The following is a 19,755-nucleotide window of genomic DNA, read 5'->3' on the forward strand; positions in this document are numbered from 1 at the left end:
CACGCCTTGGTGATCTTGTGGGGACGACTTGTCAGGTGGCCAGCCTGTTTCTTCTTCCATCTCTGCTCCTTTGTTTCCAGGTTTCTCGGTGCGGCGGGACTGGGAGCCGCCGGTGACTCAGCCTCCCGCCCGCCGCCTGCCCTCACACCTGCCGCTCCAACATGCAAATCTCCGCGTTCTTTTCCACGTTGAGCAACGGGGCCGCGGGGCCGCGCGAGGGGGGGAGGAGCTTAGGCGCGCCCCCGCGTCGCTGCCTGAACTCCAAGGTATAAAGTCTCGGCTGCTGTCCGACTCCGATATTTCAGAGCAGTTCAACCACGAGACTCACAGATAGACACGCTACCATGTCCACGTCCACGTCCACGTCCAGCACCTTCCTCACCGTCCAGCGGCGGGAGAGCTTCGCTTTCTCCCGGACGGCGCCCCGCAGCACCGAGCCGGAGGTCTTTACCTTCGAGCGGATCCCGGCTCAGGTCACCGCCGTCCGCTCCTTCGTGCCTATCCGGCCCAAGAAGCGCTGTACCCGGGTGATGTACCCTGCGAAGGTCCGCATGCACCTCCCACCCCCGGAGAGGAGCCAGGCCAAGCGCTGGCTGGTCGTCCTGTGCCTGGTGGTGCTCTGGCAGATCTACACCGAGGACCCGGGCTCCGACACGCCGCTAAGCAGCGCTGACCACCCGGGAAACGAGTACCAGGGTTTCCCCTTCCAGTCGGCGGAGGAGCAGGCGAGGCAGCTGGCGGACCTCGGCGCCCCCGTCGGCGGCTGTGAGGGCCTCCCCGCCCCTGACAGCAGCTGCTCCAACCCCGACCACGACACCGACACCGGCCGGTCCTTCGAGCAGAGCGCCGGGAAGAGCTACATGGTTGCCCTGCTGGTGTACCACAGACTGGGCAGCGAGAACTAGAGCTTCCGGGATTGGGTGAACTAGAAACCAGCGACTCAGAGCTGCTGGGATCGCACAAAAACCGAGCTGAAGTTGATCCGGAGACACTTCCGGAGAGCAGCCGGAAAGGAGACTCCATGCGCCGGCTTCCACCTGCCAGCTGCCCTGCTGAGGGCGGAGGACCAGTGGGCAGGAGGACAGAGAGAGAGAGAGAGACATGAAGGAACAAGAGGAATCAAGGAAGGAGGACTGTGAGGAACTGAAACTTGAACTTGACCAAACTTGAACTGATCCTCAGACTAACTGCACTTGTAGACCTGCCAGCAAACTGGAAGAAAACCGTCACAAACTGACACTACCTGCTGTTGTTGTTGTCCTATTTAGTTATTTATTGTAATATTTGCTATTTATTGAATAATTTAATAAAAGAAATGCCTAAAAGAATCTGCTCTTTTCAGTCTCTTGAATTTCTGTCTGTTTCTTGCTGCACTGGATCCCAGTCACATTACATTTGCTGTATTTGCAGTTGCATGTGTGAAACTGCACTTTACAAAACTCAAAGGTGTCCGAAAACTTAAAAAATACCATTTTAGAAAACAGCTTTCCATTAACTTCCTTCTTGCTGTCTTCGTATCCAGGAATATGAATCTGATACCTGCGAACTATTACTGTGATATACTATTACTAACTGGGACTTTTCCGTCTTCAAACAGATTGAGTGGTGGATTCACTAAATACAAGTACTCCCTTGTACTAATGTTGGTTCATTAAAATGCAGAACTGCTCTTCAGTAGCAGTCAGGAGGGGAGTGACATCACAACCAGCTGATCGTGGAGGATATTCAGACCTCTGACTCTCAGATGAACCTTCCTGCAGACTCACTTTCACTTCTTCACCTGTCGCCTTTGACTTGTGGCGAGGTCACGTCTGGCTGGCGCTGAGTCACAGCTCTGTGCGTAGCAAAGATCTCACACTCACGGGGAATCAGCTCCACCGCTTGATGACAAAGAGCTCATGATGGTGTGAGTGTGTGTGAGTGTGTGTGTGTATGTGTAAGGTCCCAGATGAGGTCGGTCGCAGCCTCTGGGCTCTGGGGAACACCTGTCTCTGTTGAGGCTGTCATGATGACATCATCAGAGATGAGATGACAGGTGCTGCAGGTGTGCAGGACTCCACAGAAACACACATCTGGAGCGCTGCTGTGTTTGCAGTCCGACCCTAATAATCAGTAGCAGCCCAACATGTTGGTGTTAATGTACTTCTACTTTTATCTGCAGGAGTATTTTTTTAACTCTGCGTCAGTACTTTTACTTCAGTTGAATGTCTGACTGGTGATGTAACTGCGCAGATGTCGGTCAGCTCTTCCTGGAACTTACACAGACGGATCAGGCCGGAATCCTCCGCCTTCCAGGTCCTCCCCCTGATGCAAAAATGCAAGTCAGCAGTTAATGTGTTCAGGGGGACGTGTCCTCCTGGGGGAGCAGGCTGGAACATCTGAGCGCTCCCAGACTGAAGAGCAGAGAGAAGGAAAAGGAGCCCCTCCTCCTCCATGTGCAGTTCTGGCTTCAGTTATTACAAACACCAAGATGGCAGTGGCGGTCAGGTCCGAACCTGCTGCAGCCTCATTATCTCAGCTGACGCCACCACAAGGAACCGCAGTGGAAAACTACCTGAATGACCTCAAGTTGCCCAATTAACCTTCAAACTTGAGTAAGAAATGAAGTTTGCCTGCCAACCCCCCGTAGCCGCCAACCCCTGTAGCCGTAGATCGCTGGCGTTATGGTTGCTGGTTGTCTGTCGTACTTTTCTTGAATTTGGTTACAAGCGTCCACTGGGATTCAAGGACAAACCGAAAAGATTTTGACAGTCAAAGGTCAGCGTGACAGGACAGACAGTGGAGGAACGCAGCCATGATGAAGTTCTGGTTAAAGTTAGTGATAACAAGTCTGAACGAACCTGGAAGTAATCGAGGCTGGACCGGCCCCTGGACCGGCCCCTGGACCGGCCCCTGGACCGGCCCCTGGACCGGCCCCTGGACCGGCCCCTGGACCGGCTTAGCTCCTAGCTTAGCATCAGATGAATGTTGGACCTCAAAAGCATCAAAATATCAACAACTTGGCACAACAACAACAACCACCAGCTGTTATCAGGTTGTCTGTCTGTGTGGTTGCTATCAGCCGGTGTGTCCTCGAGGTGTATCTGCTGAGGTTCTCCCTCCCATGATAACAGTATGACAACAACATTGTCTCACACACACACACACACACACACACAAACACACACACACACACACACACACACACACACACACACACACACACACCTCACCGCCATCATTCAGCAGCTGATGTGCTGGCGCTCAGTCGCCCAGCATCTTCCTCAGAATCCTTCTGGACATCAGGTCATTCATCAAAGCTTTGGGAGGTTGAATGCTGAGGACGACAAGCAAACGGCCTCTAATGGCTTCTGTTCTGAATGGACTTTTGTGGAACGTGACTTTATCTCCTCATGAGGAACCAACCAGAACCTCCCAGGTTTTCACGACGGGTTTCTGTCTGTTGCCTCATTCGTCTATTTTGGATCATGTTCATCTGGTACCAGAACCTTTGCTGATGCCCGCATCAATGTGTCCATGAGAGGAGCAGTGAGCAGAGGTCGGCTTCCGCCTCCTCCTCTCATTGCAACACCATGACTCATCTCTGGTGCTGACAGTGGTGGGGAGGGAAAGTTGTTGGGAGGTTCCCATCAGAGCGGAAGAAGAACCAGAGCCTGAAAACAGATGAAAAATAAGTGTTACAACATCAGAATGACAAACACTAAAAAGCCTTTAATTACACAAAAGCTTTCACAAGAATGAAACAGCATGAAAACCTCTCAGGTAGAACCGGAGGAACCTTCCTACTTCCTGGACTTTTTTGGAAACACAGCAGGAGCCAAGAAACTGTGACCTCAGAGTAGAAATACTCTGAGGAGCAGCTTTGAACAAAACTCCAGCAGACATTCCAGGATGTGTGACGAGAGAGTCAGAGCTTTCAGGCAGAAACAGAACAAAGCAGGACGCAAACAAGCAAATCCCTCGGAAGTTCTCGACTATCAGTATTAACATGGATGCATAACGCAGGTGACACAGGTCCAGAGATCTGGAGAGTCCTGGAGTCCTGGAGGGGTGCCTGAGAGAGAGGCCTGCTTCCCTTTATTCTGTGGAATGAGATCAAATAAAATGATGCTGAGATGAGAAGCAATAGTCAAAGCATGTGCATTCAGCTAACGCTAGCTCCACCAGGCAGACGTGAGCGCCATCATGCTACGCTAGGGCCACCACGGGAATACTAATGTCACCATGCTAACGCTAGCCCCAGATTAACGCCAGCAGCGCTACAAGAATGAGTTGGCGCTCCACCAGGTGGACTGATCACCTGACGCCTGAAATATGAAGAGAGCTCGTTTGTCCTCGTGGCTTCAGGGTTCCAGACAGACTTTGGTTCTCCTGGAGGGAAACCAGTTTTTTCTCCAAACGATTCTCAAATGTTGGCTTAGTTTTAATCATTATATTCATTTTGTGTTGATGAATCATTTTCCAGAAAACAGAACCATAAAATTAATTCAGCCTTTGTGCAACAGTTTTTGTTTGAGTGACATTTCAACCCTTTGAGGATTTATTTTAAGCACACGTTGCTTCAGGGCTACAGAAGACAAGAATGTCAAGAATTCCAAGTGTCTGTGTGGTGTTGGGCACCCAGAGGCCCAGCCGGGTGGAGCTGCATTCAGGCGCAGCGACGCATACGAGTCACACATCCGAAACCTCTTTCCCACACTTGCCACACCCTCAGCGACCAATAAGAGCAGAGGTCTCCTGTCGGCCACTTTCAAACAGAAACACCTCCATCATACCTGTGACATGAGCTTTAACATGCCACACATGCCAGACGAGCCACGCAACCATGACAGCATTTCTGAAAGAACAAACGAAGGTGGAGCCCAGAGTCACTCACTACCCCTGAACACATCACCTGCTGAAGTTCACACCGTTCCCTTGACTGGTTCAATGAGCCACTGGTCGGATGTACTGATTCAGCTCACCGCCATCATTCCCAGGGCCTCGCCACTTAGTTCAGCACAGTGAATGCTGATGTAGATATATATACAAACCTATATAGAAATGTGTGTGTATATATATATATATATATATATACACACACATATATATACATTTATATATGTGTATCTATATCTACATCTATATTTAGATTTATGTGTGTATCTATATTGACATCTATATATAGATTTATATATGTGTATCTATATCTACACATATACATATTTATATATATGTGTATCTATATCTACATCTATATATAGATTTCTGTGTCTCTATATTGACATCTATATCTATCTATGTACAGTTATGTCAGTGTTAGTCCTATAGTAGGTATAGTAGTGTAAATATGTGTCTATGTATATTTTTCTATTTCTATGTGCACATCCCAAGGAACAGCGTTGCATCTCATTGTACCTGCAGTGACAATAAAGGCATTCTATTCTATTCTGTTCTATATATAGATTTCTATATGTGTCTCTCTATCTACATCTATGTATACATTTCTATATGTGTGTATCTATATCTACATATCTACACACACACACACACACACACACACACACACACACACACACACACACACACACACACACACACACATATGGTCCTCCCTGTGGCCCCCATCAAGAAGGTTGTGGGTGGAGCCCCGGCTGCAGCACGGGGTCTTTCTGGGTGAGTCTCCATGTTCTCCCTGTTCCTGCTGGGTTCTCTCTGGTACTCCAGCTTCCTCCACAGTCCAAAGACATCAAGAGGGACCAGGTTCATGATAGTGATGTCTCCTCCCAGCTAAAGGTCTCTGGATGGGTTTCCTTTGTAACACTGATGTGTCTGAACTGTTTGTTTGAGTTTGATTGTGCCTGTTGCCTCCATTTGGGGCAGACAATAAAGTTTATCTTATCTTATCTTATCCAGAACTGGTCCAGGGTTCTGATCCTGGTGGTGTCAGGATGAGTCACGTTCTCTGTCCCTGCTGGTCTCTGTTGGTCCTTCAGGGGAACTCAGCACCCGTCCGGGCTGGACAAGACGCTTGAGACTTTCTTGTCCGAGATGTGGTTGGTGAAAACATTTAACAGCGTTTCTTTATGAGACGGTTGTGAGAGCGCTGTTACTCACCATCGCCTCTGTCTCTGCAAGCGTTCCCACACCCTGGGCACTCCCTCTCACCAACAGGGGAGGGATTCAACTTCATCTGAAGTGATGAAACAGGATCTTACCAAACTGTTTTGAAACACAGGAAACTTCCTTGTTTTCCACATCAGCACCTGTTTCATGAGGTTGCAGTAAAAGAAATGTTTCACCTCCAAAGGCTCTTGATGGTTTGTACATTTTGGGAACTTGGACACCTTCTGGACTTGAGGCATTAAAACACCAACCACAGAGACGTGAACCTGGCTGTTATCCATCATGGACTCCTGTCATATTAAGGCCTCAGAACAGCAGGAGCCCGACTGAAGCTGAATAAAGTATATAAGTGTTAATGGCATTTTCAAGAAGTTACATGTGTTCAGTTGAGAGAACATGTGTTAAGAGGCTAGTCCACCAGTAGGGGGCGCTATAACCGGTATTATCACACATTCAAACTTTTTGATTTAAAAAAAAAACTATTCTAAGAACCTTTTTAGAATCCAAAAGGACAAAGTAATATAAAGACACACACTTGAACCCAGGCTAGTTACCTTAGCACAGTGACTGGTAGTGGGTGGGAAGTGTTAGCGTAGCTCCCTCTCTGCCTGCATTAATATCAGGAGGGTTGTGTGTAACCTTGGTGATGAATACCAGTTTAACATGAGGAGACATTGTAGTGGTAGAATCAGACACGTAGCCGGAACTACTTTCCTGACTGGGAGCAGTGATTTGACGCAGCACCTCCAAAGCTCCACTGGAACTTGGGTCAACAGAACCAACCCTTTGTTGAGGACTAGAAGAGCGACTGCTGCTACTGATGATGAGGAGGGGGAGGGTTCCTGCTGGACACACCAGCATCCTGGACCTGAGCTAGCTGATGCTGATGCTAACACTTCCCACCCACTACCAGCCATTGGGCTAAGCTAACTAGCCTGGACCTGAGCTAGCTGATGCTAACACTTCCCACCCACTACCAGCCATTGGGCTAAGCTAACTAGCCTGGACCTGAGCTAGCTGATGCTTACACTTCCACCCACTACCAGCCATTGGGCTAAGCTAACTAGCCTGGACCTGAGCTAGCTGATGCTAACACTTCCAACCCACTACCAGCCATTGGGCTAAGCTAACTAGCCTGGACCTGAGCTAGCTGATGCTAACACTTCCCACCCACTACCAGCCATTGGGCTAAGCTAACAAGCCTGGACCAGAGGTAGCTGATGCTAACACTTCCCACCCACTACCAGCCATTGGGCTAAGCTAACTAGCCTGGACCAGAGGTAGCTGATGCTAACACTTCCCACCCACTACCAGCCATTGGGCTAAGCTAACAAGCCTGGACCAGAGGTAGCTGATGCTAACACTTCCCACCCACTACCAGCCATTGGGCTAAGCTAACAAGCATGGTTCTCAGCTCCCTGGGGTTTGAAGCATGAAACCTGCAGCTGAGTGGAACTGCAGGACACCAACAGGAAGGAGCCCAGTTCACTATGAGGAAGACTACACAAAATTATTCTATCCAAAAGCTTCTTTTCCACTTATCAAAATCCCCTCTTTGGGTAAAAAAAAACTTGATCTACTTTTATTTGAAGAGTGGTGGTTGTGTCTTTCAGGAATTGTGAGTGTGTCATGGAGTCAGAGGCACTGGAATGAAAGCCAGTGAAACCTGGACAGAAACAACACGAGCTGAGACACGTCTGACACCTGGAACGCCGCACCGAGAAAATCACGTTTGGACTGAAAACTAAACTGCCAACAACATTTTTTGAGTACTTTGGCATTTTGCCACATGCAAACTGCATGTGAGCTCCAAGACACAGGAGAGTTTAGTTTACACTCTCTGTCTCGCTCTCTCTCTTTATATATATATATATATATACACACACACACATATATATATATGTGTGTGTGTATATATATATATATATATATATATATATATATATATACACACACACACATATATATATATATGTGTGTGTATATATATATATAGATATACTCACACACATATATATATATATATGTGTGTGTGTATATATATATATATATATATATATATATATACACACACACACATATATATATATGTGTGTGTATATATATATAGATATACTCACACACATATATATGTGTGTGAGTATATATACTGTATATATACACTCACACACAAACATATGTGTATACATATATATATGTATACACATATGTTTGTGTGTATACTGTATATATATACTGTATGTACATACACATCGGCACACCAACTTGTTATACCAGTAGTACACTTTGTACTTCATGAGGTGGTTGTGAGAATTAATCCTCCATGGCCTTCACTGTTGTTTGACATTTTAATAAGAAGTGAATGAAAAACAAAGACCAACAAAACCAACCACAGCTCTTGTTTGTGCCTTGTTTGTTTGTAAACAAGGAGAAATTAATGCGAGCGTGGTGAAGTCGGCTTACGCCACCCCTACGGCCATAAAGACATGAAAACAAGTGCCCTTTATCTGCTGCAGCAGCAGAGAAACAAGCGATGCATCACAGCAGTGTTTGTCAGCACAAGAGAAGGACGTCTCCAGGATGTTGGTGGCACGTTTCACCCCGACGTCCGTTAGCTGTGGATGTGGAAGACTCAGGAAACCAGCCACACCCACCATCTCAACATGTCTGACGAGAGCAGAGGGAGTCATGTGATGACGTGAAGATTGCACAGTGAATTTTTCCACCTGACAAAACATGGCTCTGTAAACTGTTTAAAAGCCATTTAAGAGTCATCTTGAAAATCTGCTTCTCCTCATTGCTGCTACACACACACACACACACACACACACACACACACACACACACACACACACACACACACACACACACACTTTCTTCCTTTTCCCTCTAAGGTCTGAACACTGAGTGATGTGATAACACCTCTGAGATGGAAGGAATTACCATCGTGGCCAAACACACTTGTGAAACATCTGCTCGCTCTACAGCTGCTGGTGAAAATGGAGCTCCAATCAGCATGTAACTGTACTCCAACCATCACACACACACACACACACACACACACACACACACACACACACACACACACACACACACACACACACACACACACACACACACAAGCTCTGTGTGTCCAACTGGATGAAACTTTGCACATATGAAAGTTATCAGGAGCCTACAGAGGTCATGGAGGTCATTAAAGGTCATCAGGGGAAACGCAAGAAGCCTGAAGCTTAGTGGTGGTGACCTTGAAGTCATGTGACCCTGGTGTAGCTCCTTCATGGGGTAATATTAGCTTGGTACTGCTAACTATTTCTTTCCCCAACAGTACTGCATGGAGGAGGTGTTCCTCCATGTCAGTGGACACAGAGGTTAGCATCCTAGCATCAGCCGAGAGCTAACGGGACTGATGTGTGGCGAACAGAGGTGGATGACCCACAGATATTTTGTTCAATAAGTGTAAGATATAACATCTTTAATTTTTGAACGAACTGAAATATTCCATTTGATTATTTGTAATTATTTTCATTATGATTCTTTTAAAAAAAAATGTGCCTCATAATTTTAATCCAGCAGCTGAATCCTGCTCATGTGTCAGGGCTACATCCCTCACAGATTCTCCTCAGCGTTGGTGTCCCACTGCTCTCCTGCAGGAACGTGGACGCTTCTTCACTGCTTCCTCCTCTGCGACCATCATTTGTTATCTTTGTCTGTTTTGTTAAATTATCCAACATAAACACAATTGCACTGAGTTAGAAGCTGAGGGGGATTTATTGGCTTATCCAGTAAACAGACACAGCGAAGTGATGCGTGTTCCTGTGACGGCTGTGCTGCGGTCACCGTTGTCTCAGTGAGTCAGAGTGTTTGTGTGATGCGGCGAGTGAGGGTTGAGATGACCAACGCGGGGAGGTTTCCCACCTGACGCTAACCGTGAGATAAGCTGGCCTCCTCCTCCACCTCCTGACCTTCATCACGATGATGAGGCTGTTTCTAATCACACACACGCTTGACACGCCGTCGTGTAGAAGGTTCATCTAAGCCTGCTTGAGAGGAATACCAAACAACAACCAACAAAACCAACCACAGCTCTTGTTTGTGCCTTGTTTGTTTGTAAACAAGGAGAAATTAATGCGAGCGTGGTGAAGTCGGCTTACGCCACCCCTACGGCCATAAAGACATGAAAACAAGTGCCCTTTATCTGCTGCAGCAGCAGAGAAACAAGCGATGCATCACAGCAGTGTTTGTCAGCACAAGAGAAGGACGTCTCCAGGATGTTGGTGGCACGTTTCACCCCGACGTCCGTTAGCTGTGGATGTGGAAGACTCAGGAAACCAGCCACACCCACCATCTCAACATGTCTGACGAGAGCAGAGGGAGTCATGTGATGACGTGAAGATTGCACAGTGAATTTTTCCACCTGACAAAACATGGCTCTGTAAACTGTTTAAAAGCCATTTAATGTCACATACATATATACATACATACATACATAGAGACATACATACATACAGGCATGCATGCTTACACACATACATACATATATATATATACACATACATAATTCACACATACATACATATTTACATACACATAAATATATACATACTTACACGCACTCATCCATACATACTTACATACATACATGCACACATACATACATACATACTTACATACACATAAATATATACATACTTACATACACACATATTTGCATACATACATAAACACATACATACAAACTTACACACATACATACTTACATACATACATACATGCATACATGCATACATACATACATACATACACACATACATATATCCATGTGTACTTACATACATACATAAATACATTGCTCTTCCTTGGTGTTTAGTACTGCGACAGCTAAGACAGCAGGGTACAAATGAATGTTTATATCTTTTAGTTGTAGATATTGAAGTCTTAGAAGGGAGAAACTGAAATTGTTGATGAAGAAGAGAAGACACACACATACACACATATACATACTTATAGACATATATACACACATTCATACATACATAATACTAACACACATACTGTACATACTTACATTCCCACACATATACACATAAATTCATTCATAAACACATAAAAACTCATATACACATACATACACACAGACATTCTTCCATCCATGTACACACATACATTCCTACATAAACATACATATACACATAAATGTATACATTCATACATAATGCATTCATACACATACATACATGCATACATATATGGACATATACATACACACATAAACACATACATACATGCATACATATATGGACATATACATACACACATTCATACAACCATTAACACATACATACATAATATACATACATGCACACTTACATACATTTATTCATATATACATACAAACATGGACACATACATACAGACATACATCCTCATGTACATTCACACACTTTCATATATAAACACATACATACACACATATATACATAAATACATACATGCAAACATTGATATGTACATGCATATATACACACATACATGCCTACATGCACACATACATACAAATTATCACATTCATAAAAAACACATTTTTATACATACATTTGTAAAAATACATACATAGATGCATACACACATACATTCATATATACATACATATTCACAAACATAAAAGCACATACCTAAATAAACACACAAATACATACACATACATACAAACACTTACAAACTGACTTAACACACACATACTCACACATAAATACATACATTCATATATACATACATGCACAAACATATATATAAATACATACTTATACACAAACACACATACATATGTACACACATACACACCTACATATATGCATACTAAAATACACACACATATGTATGTATATATATACATACATACATGCACACAAACACACATTCATACAAACATGCATATATACATACGTGTGTATGTATGTGCACATGTGCGCATACATACACACATACATAAATACACACAAGCATACATTGTTACCTTTATACACATTCAAACATACACAGGTAGATACATCTGTACACACATACATACATAAATAAAACATACATAAGTACATTCCAATATGTATTATATTACACACATATACACACAAATATACATGCATACATCAACGGACATACATACATTTATTCGTAATTAAACACATATAATTCATTAATACTAACAGAAATACATCCACACGAATGCATACACACATACATATATGCGTACATAAATACATATACATACATAAACACATACATACATACATACAAAGACACATTGATACATTAATACATACATCAGAATCAGCATCAGAAATCCTTTATTAATCCCTTGCCATATATTTTTGGATTTCACTGCTCCATTTCACTGTAAATAAAAACATACAAAATACATACAAATATATAAAAGTACATTCAAATATGTATTTATGTGTGTACACACAAATATACATACATACATCCACATATACACATACATACACACATACATCATCCAAGACACTCACCATCCCAACCATAGACTGCTGGAGTGGCTGCCCTCAGGCAAGAGGCTTCGCTCCATCAGAGCCAGGACGGAGAGGCTGAAGAGGAGCTTCTTCCCCCAAGCCACTCGGAGCCTGAACTCTTCATTCCACACCCCCTTAACTGACAGCACAACACCCTCTGAAGAGACTGTGCAGCACCGGACAATTTCACTGGTCACCTTACCTGTTCACATATGTTGCACATAGCCTCTGTTAACTGTTTACTTGCACATAGGAGTCTTTTTATTGGAGTATATATTTATCTAATTCTATTTTTATTTTCTCTTTACCATATAGCATTTTCTTAAACTTTTTTTTTCTTACATACTTGTGTTATATTTATATTCAGTTTTGCTAGCACAGAAGTCACTTTTCATTTCACTGCCACTGTACCTGTACATTTAGGCATGTGACAAATAAAAAAACTTGAAACTTGAATACATAGATACATACAAACGAACATATACACAAAAATGTGTATGCATTTGTGTACATTGATACACATACATTGATACATATATACATACATACATATTTACACATACAAAAATGCATATTTAATTACACATACATACATACAAACAGACAAATACATACTCATACTTATGTACATACACATAGAGACATACATATACACAAAAATACATACATGCACACATACAGACATCGGTATATTGAAAGAAACATACATGTGTATTTGAATTTATGTGTGTGTATGTATGTATGTATGTATGTATGTATGTATACATACATACACAAATAAACACATACATCCATACATTCACATACATTGATACATATAAATACAAATATGCACATTTAAATACACATACATATATACATACATACATATATTCATAGATCCACACATACATACATACCTTCATATATTTGTCCATACATACATACATACATACATACATACATTTATACATACATAAACAAACATATATGCAAACATACATATGTGCATATACATATATGCATGCATAAATACATATGCATACATATCTATATTCATACATACATACTCACATACATGTTTGTTTGTATATGTATGTATGCATGTATGTAGGAATGTATGTATTTATGTGTGTTAGTATGTGTGTGTTAAGTAAGTTGTGTGTGTATATGGATGTAAGAATGTATTTGTGAATGATTGTGTGTAAGTGTTTTTATATGTGTGTATGAATGTATTAATGTATATATGTGTGGACATCGAAGTATGTGTGTACGTATGTGTGTATGTATTATGTAAGTACGCATGGATGTATGCATGTGTGTATGTATATATATATATAAGTATGTACACATGTATGTGTGTGTATTTAACTATGTATATAAGTATGTGTGTAAGTATGTATGTATGTATGTAAATATGTGTAAGTATACTTACATGTATTTAATACATACATACTATGTAAGTATGTGTGTATGTAAGTATTGTATGTGTGTATACACAGAGGTGAAAGTGGCTTAAAAGTCTTGCTGGAACTGTACGCACACGCAAAGCGGTTTTTAATCGGTTTTGGGTGATTTTTATTACAGTTTTCGGGTGTCTATTCCCCACACAACTGCAGCCCCCATAGCAGCCTCCCCACCACCCAGAAGGGCTAGCAGTGGCCATGGGGCTAACAGCATCACCTAAGTCAAGATAAGATACGATCAGATCAATGTCACTGTGTGGAACAGACACAACAAACTAGAACCACAAACACATAGTAACTTCAACAAAGAAAGAAATGACACATTACTGAGAACATTATGCCATAACATAATTTTCTTTACAATATTTACGTCATCCTAGTCATCACTTGCTCCCCTTTTAATATTTCCCTCCCCTTTACACAAATATATATATATATATGATGTTTAGTATTATAATAATAATAATAATAATAATAATAATAATAATTATTATTATTATTATTATTATTATTATTATTATTTTATTATTTTATTATTATTATTATTGTATTTATTTATTTATGACCTGTGCTTGCTTCTGATGATCCTGACACATCTTCCTGTAGGTCCTCACTGGCAGACTCCTCAGAGACAGTCCCTCCCTGGACTCGCTCTCATCACTGAGTGGCTCTGAGTCTCAATCTTCCGTGGGTCTCATTTGCGAACTTTTTCTCCTGCTTCTTCAACTCTGCCAAAGCAGGTCGCCAGCAGCCGAGTTCTTTGATTTTGCCCTCTGTTTTGTTTTCTTTCTCTTTTCTTCGTTCCGTGAAAGCAGAACAGTGTGGTTTTAACCAATCAAAACTAACGATGCTGGTAACGTGACCCAGGTGTCCGTCTGTCAGCCAACCAGAAACGCCTCGCATGCGGAGATGCGCTCATGGGCGCGACTCCGTGTCAAGGCGGTTTCACACTGAACGCGCAAGGCGCAGGCTGCGCGGGGGAAGTCCATTCATTGCCAATGTGGGCGCGCTGTGACGTCACATGAGCGCGAACCAAGCCCGGCAATTCCGTAGCGCTGCGCGTGCCTGCGCCCCACCTCGCACAGCGCGCCGCGTTCAGAGTGAAACCGCCTTCAGACGTCGTTTTCTTTATTTAATGTGGGATTTTGACAGCTTTTGTTAACGGAACTCTGTTATGGCCGTGAATATTTTACCGGAACGCAGTTCCGGTAAAAAGACATGTATGTATACATGTATGTATGTGTACACATACATACATGTATACACAGGGGTATACATGTATGTAAGTACGCACGGATGTTTGTATGTGTGTATGTATGCATAGATGTTTGTATGTGTGTATGCAAGTATGTGTATGATGCATGTATGAGTGTATGTAAGTATGTATGTATGTATGTGAATATGTATGTAAGTATTTACGTGTGTGTATGTATGTATGTATGTATGTGTGGCTGTATGTGTGTATCTATGTATGTGTGTATGTAAGTATACATGTATGTATGTATGTGTGTATGTAAGTATGTATGTGTCTATGCATGTATGTAAGTATTATGTATATGCGATGTATGTATGTATATATGTAAGTATGTGTGTATGTAAATATGCATGTATGTATGTGTGTAAGTATGTATGTGTCAATAAGTATGTATGTAAGTATGTATGTGTGTAACTATGTATGTAGGAAGGTAAGTATGTATGTTTATGTATGTAAGTGTGTATGTATGTATGTATGTCTATAAGAGTATATCTATGTATGTATGCAAGTTTGCTTGTATGTAAGTATGTGTTTTTGTATGTTAGGATGCATGTATGTATGTATGTATAAATGTAAGAATGTGCCAATTTCCCCACTGTGGGACAAATAAAGGGTTGTCTTATCTTACGTACGTTAGTATGCACATATGTAATTACGCATGTACTGTATGTATGTATGTAAGTATGCATGTATTTATGTAAGTATGCATGTATGTGTATGTATGTATATATGTATGTAAGAATGTATGCATGTATGTACATATGTATGTATGTTTGCATGTATATATAAATATATGTATGTATGCATGTGTGAGTATGTAAACATGTTTGGGTATATGCATGATTTTATGCATGTCTGTATGTGTGTGCATGTATGTAATTCTATAAGGTATGTGTACATTATTATATTATGTATATATATTATGAATATGAGTACAGACACAGAGAGTACACACATATATGTTTGTGGGTGTCTGTACTTTTTTTCTTTCACAACCTTTTATTTATTTCACAAAGGTCTGTTGATGCTTTTGGAGTAAAAGAATTCACATGTTGTGTTGCATCCAAACACAATTATAACACAACACATAGCAAAGCAGTAAAAGTACTGCATAATGACAGTAGCAGTACTTGAGGATGTGATGTGAACCAGGAGGAGTCAGTGAATAAAACTTGAAGAAAACATGAGTCTGGACCAATGAGGGTCTTCCTTCTTTGTTCCTGTTAGACACACGCGTGTAGTCGGCCTACATGCTTCTGACATGTCCATGTTACATGCTTGTGTGACCAGAAGTGTTTGTGTAGCGTCGTGGTTGCTACGTGACAACAACATAGACGTGTAACCGCTGTGGAAACACGTCACTGTCACATTGGTGCAGATCAGGTCCTCCACGACGAGGGTCCTGATGGCAGAGCGGCGCCGTCGGTGGACTCAGGACAACAAGATGGCGGCTGAGGCCACTGTTGATCTCCTAGGAGGTTGATACATCGGAGGTTGATGGTCTTTTATTCTGAAACTTTGCTGCCCTCTGCTGTTGAAAACACACACACACACACACACACACACACACACACTTGCTAGAATGAATAAAAATCATGTGCTCTGAACAACAAACTGGTTCAAATCTGAATTTACAGGTTGTTTCTTAAAAACTCCCTGAAGAATTCAGACAAATGTGTAAATTTCCTTAAAATAAATTACATAATTGTTGTCATACGGGGGCCGGCCCGGTGGAGCAGTGGTCCTCCCTGTGGCCCCCATCAAGAAGGTTGTGGGTGGAGCCCCGGCTGCAGCACGGGGTCTTTCTGGGTGAGTCTCCATGTTCTCCCTGTTCCTGCTGGGTTCTCTCTGGTACTCCAGCTTCCTCCACAGTCCAAAGACATCAAGAGGGACCAGGTTAATCCAGACTCTAAATTGACCGTAGGCGTGGCTGGGAGAGCCAATGGTTGTCTGTCTCTATGTGCTGGCCCTGCCATGGACTGGTGACCTGTCCAGGGGGAAGGCTGCTGGGATAGGCTCCACCCCCACCACCCTGAACAGGAGAAGAGGGAGAACATGGAGGGATGGATGGATGAATGGGTGGATTGGTGGATGGATTGGTGGATGGATTGGTGGATGGATGGGTGGGTGGATGGATTGGTGGATGGATGGGTGGATGGATGGGTGGGTGGATGGATTGGTGGATGGATGGGTGGGTGGGTGGATGGATTGGTGGATGGATGGGTGGGTGGGTGGATGGATGGGTGGATGGATTGGTGGATGGGTGGGTGGGTGGATGGATGGATGGGTGGATGGATGGGTGGGTGGGTGGATGGATTGGTGGATGGGTGGATGGATGGATGGATTGGTGGATGGATGGATGGGTGGGTGGGTGGATGGATTGGTGGGTGGGTGGGTGGGTGGATGGATTGGTGGATGGATGGGTGGGTGGGTGGGTGGATGGATTGGTGGGTGGGTGGGTGGGTGGGTGGATGGATTGGTGGATGGATGGGTGGGTGGGTGGGTGGATGGATTGGTGGATGGATGGGTGGGTGGGTGGGTGGATGGATTGGTGGATGGGTGGGTGGATGGATTGGTGGATGGGTGGGTGGGTGGGTGGGTGGATGGATTGGTGGGTGGGTGGATGGATTGGTGGATGGGTGGGTGGGTGGATTGGTGGGTGGGTGGATGGATTGGTGGGTGGATGGATTGGTGGGTGGGTGGGTGGATGGATTGGTGGATGGGTGGGTGGGTGGGTGGGTGGATGGATTGGTGGGTGGGTGGATGGATTGGTGGGTGGATGGATTGGTGGGTGGGTGGGTGGATGGATTGGTGGGTGGGTGGGTGGGTGGGTGGATGGATGGATTGGTGGGTGGATGGATTGGTGGGTGGGTGGATTGGTGGGTGGGTGGGTGGATGGATTGGTGGGTGGGTGGATGGATTGGTGGATGGATGGGTGGGTGGGTGGATGGATGGGTGGATGGATTGGTGGATGGGTGGGTGGGTGGATGGATGGATGGGTGGATGGATGGCTGGGTGGGTGGATGGATTGGTGGATGGGTGGATGGATGGATGGATTGGTGGATGGATGGATGGGTGGGTGGGTGGAAGGATTGGTGGGTGGGTGGGTGGGTGGATGGATTGGTGGATGGATGGGTGGGTGGGTGGGTGGATGGATTGGTGGGTGGGTGGGTGGATGGATTGGTGGATGGATGGGTGGGTGGATGGATTGGTGGATGGATGGGTGGGTGGGTGGGTGGATGGATTGGTGGATGGATGGGTGGGTGGGTGGGTGGATGGATTGGTGGATGGGTGGGTGGGTGGGTGGGTGGATGGATTGGTGGATGGGTGGGTGGGTGGATGGATTGGTGGATGGGTGGGTGGGTGGATGGATTGGTGGGTGGGTGGATGGATTGGTGGATGGGTGGGTGGGTGGATTGGTGGGTGGGTGGATGGATTGGTGGGTGGATGGATTGGTGGGTGGGTGGGTGGATGGATGGATTGGTGGATGGGTGGGTGGGTGGGTGGATGGATTGGTGGGTGGGTGGATGGATTGGTGGGTGGATGGATTGGTGGGTGGGTGGGTGGATGGATTTGTGGATGGGTGGGTGGGTGGGTGGGTGGATGGATTGGTGGGTGGATGGGTGGGTGGGTGGATGGATGGATTGGTGGGTGGATGGATTGGTGGGTGGGTGGGTGGATGGATTGGTGGGTGGGTGGGTGGGTGGATGGATTGGTGGGTGGGTGGGTGGATGGATTGGTGGATGGGTGGGTGGGTGGATTGGTGGGTGGGTGGGTGGGTGGATGGATTGGTGGATGGATGGGTGGGTGGGTGGGTGGATGGATTGGTGGATGGATGGGTGGGTGGGTGGGTGGATGGATTGGTGGATGGGTGGGTGGATGGATTGGTGGATGGGTGGGTGGGTGGGTGGGTGGATGGATTGGTGGGTGGGTGGATGGATTGGTGGATGGGTGGGTGGGTGGATTGGTGGGTGGGTGGATGGATTGGTGGGTGGATGGATTGGTGGGTGGGTGGGTGGATGGATTGGTGGATGGGTGGGTGGGTGGGTGGGTGGATGGATTGGTGGGTGGGTGGATGGATTGGTGGGTGGATGGATTGGTGGGTGGGTGGGTGGATGGATTGGTGGGTGGGTGGGTGGATGGATTGGTGGGTGGGTGGGTGGATGGATTGGTGGGTGGATGGGTGGGTGGGTGGATGGATGGATTGGTGGGTGGATGGATTGGTGGGTGGGTGGATTGGTGGGTGGGTGGGTGGATGGATTGGTGGGTGGGTGGATGGATTGGTGGATGGATGGGTGGGTGGGTGGATGGATGGGTGGATGGATTGGTGGATGGGTGGGTGGGTGGATGGATGGATGGGTGGATGGATGGCTGGGTGGGTGGATGGATTGGTGGATGGGTGGATGGATGGATGGATTGG

General features: G+C 44.7%; 1 protein-coding gene across 1 annotated transcript; it reads left to right on the top strand.

The window, feature by feature from the left end:
- The first annotated feature begins 266 nt into the window (after window positions 1-266).
- On the top strand, window positions 267-1,328 carry ier3 (immediate early response 3). The gene has a single exon (XM_086205687.1). It carries the CDS (start codon window positions 345-347, stop codon window positions 903-905), a length of 561 nt encoding a protein of 186 aa, XP_086061813.1. The 5' UTR covers window positions 267-344; the 3' UTR covers window positions 906-1,328.
- The last annotated feature ends 18,427 nt before the right edge of the window (window positions 1,329-19,755 follow it).

The sequence above is a fragment of the Aulostomus chinensis genome, chromosome 6 (genome assembly GCF_037954235.1).
Source record: "Aulostomus chinensis isolate RoL2024-O1b breed Wild chromosome 6, RoL_Achi_v1.0, whole genome shotgun sequence".
Classification (NCBI taxonomy): domain Eukaryota; kingdom Metazoa; phylum Chordata; class Actinopteri; order Syngnathiformes; family Aulostomidae; genus Aulostomus; species Aulostomus chinensis.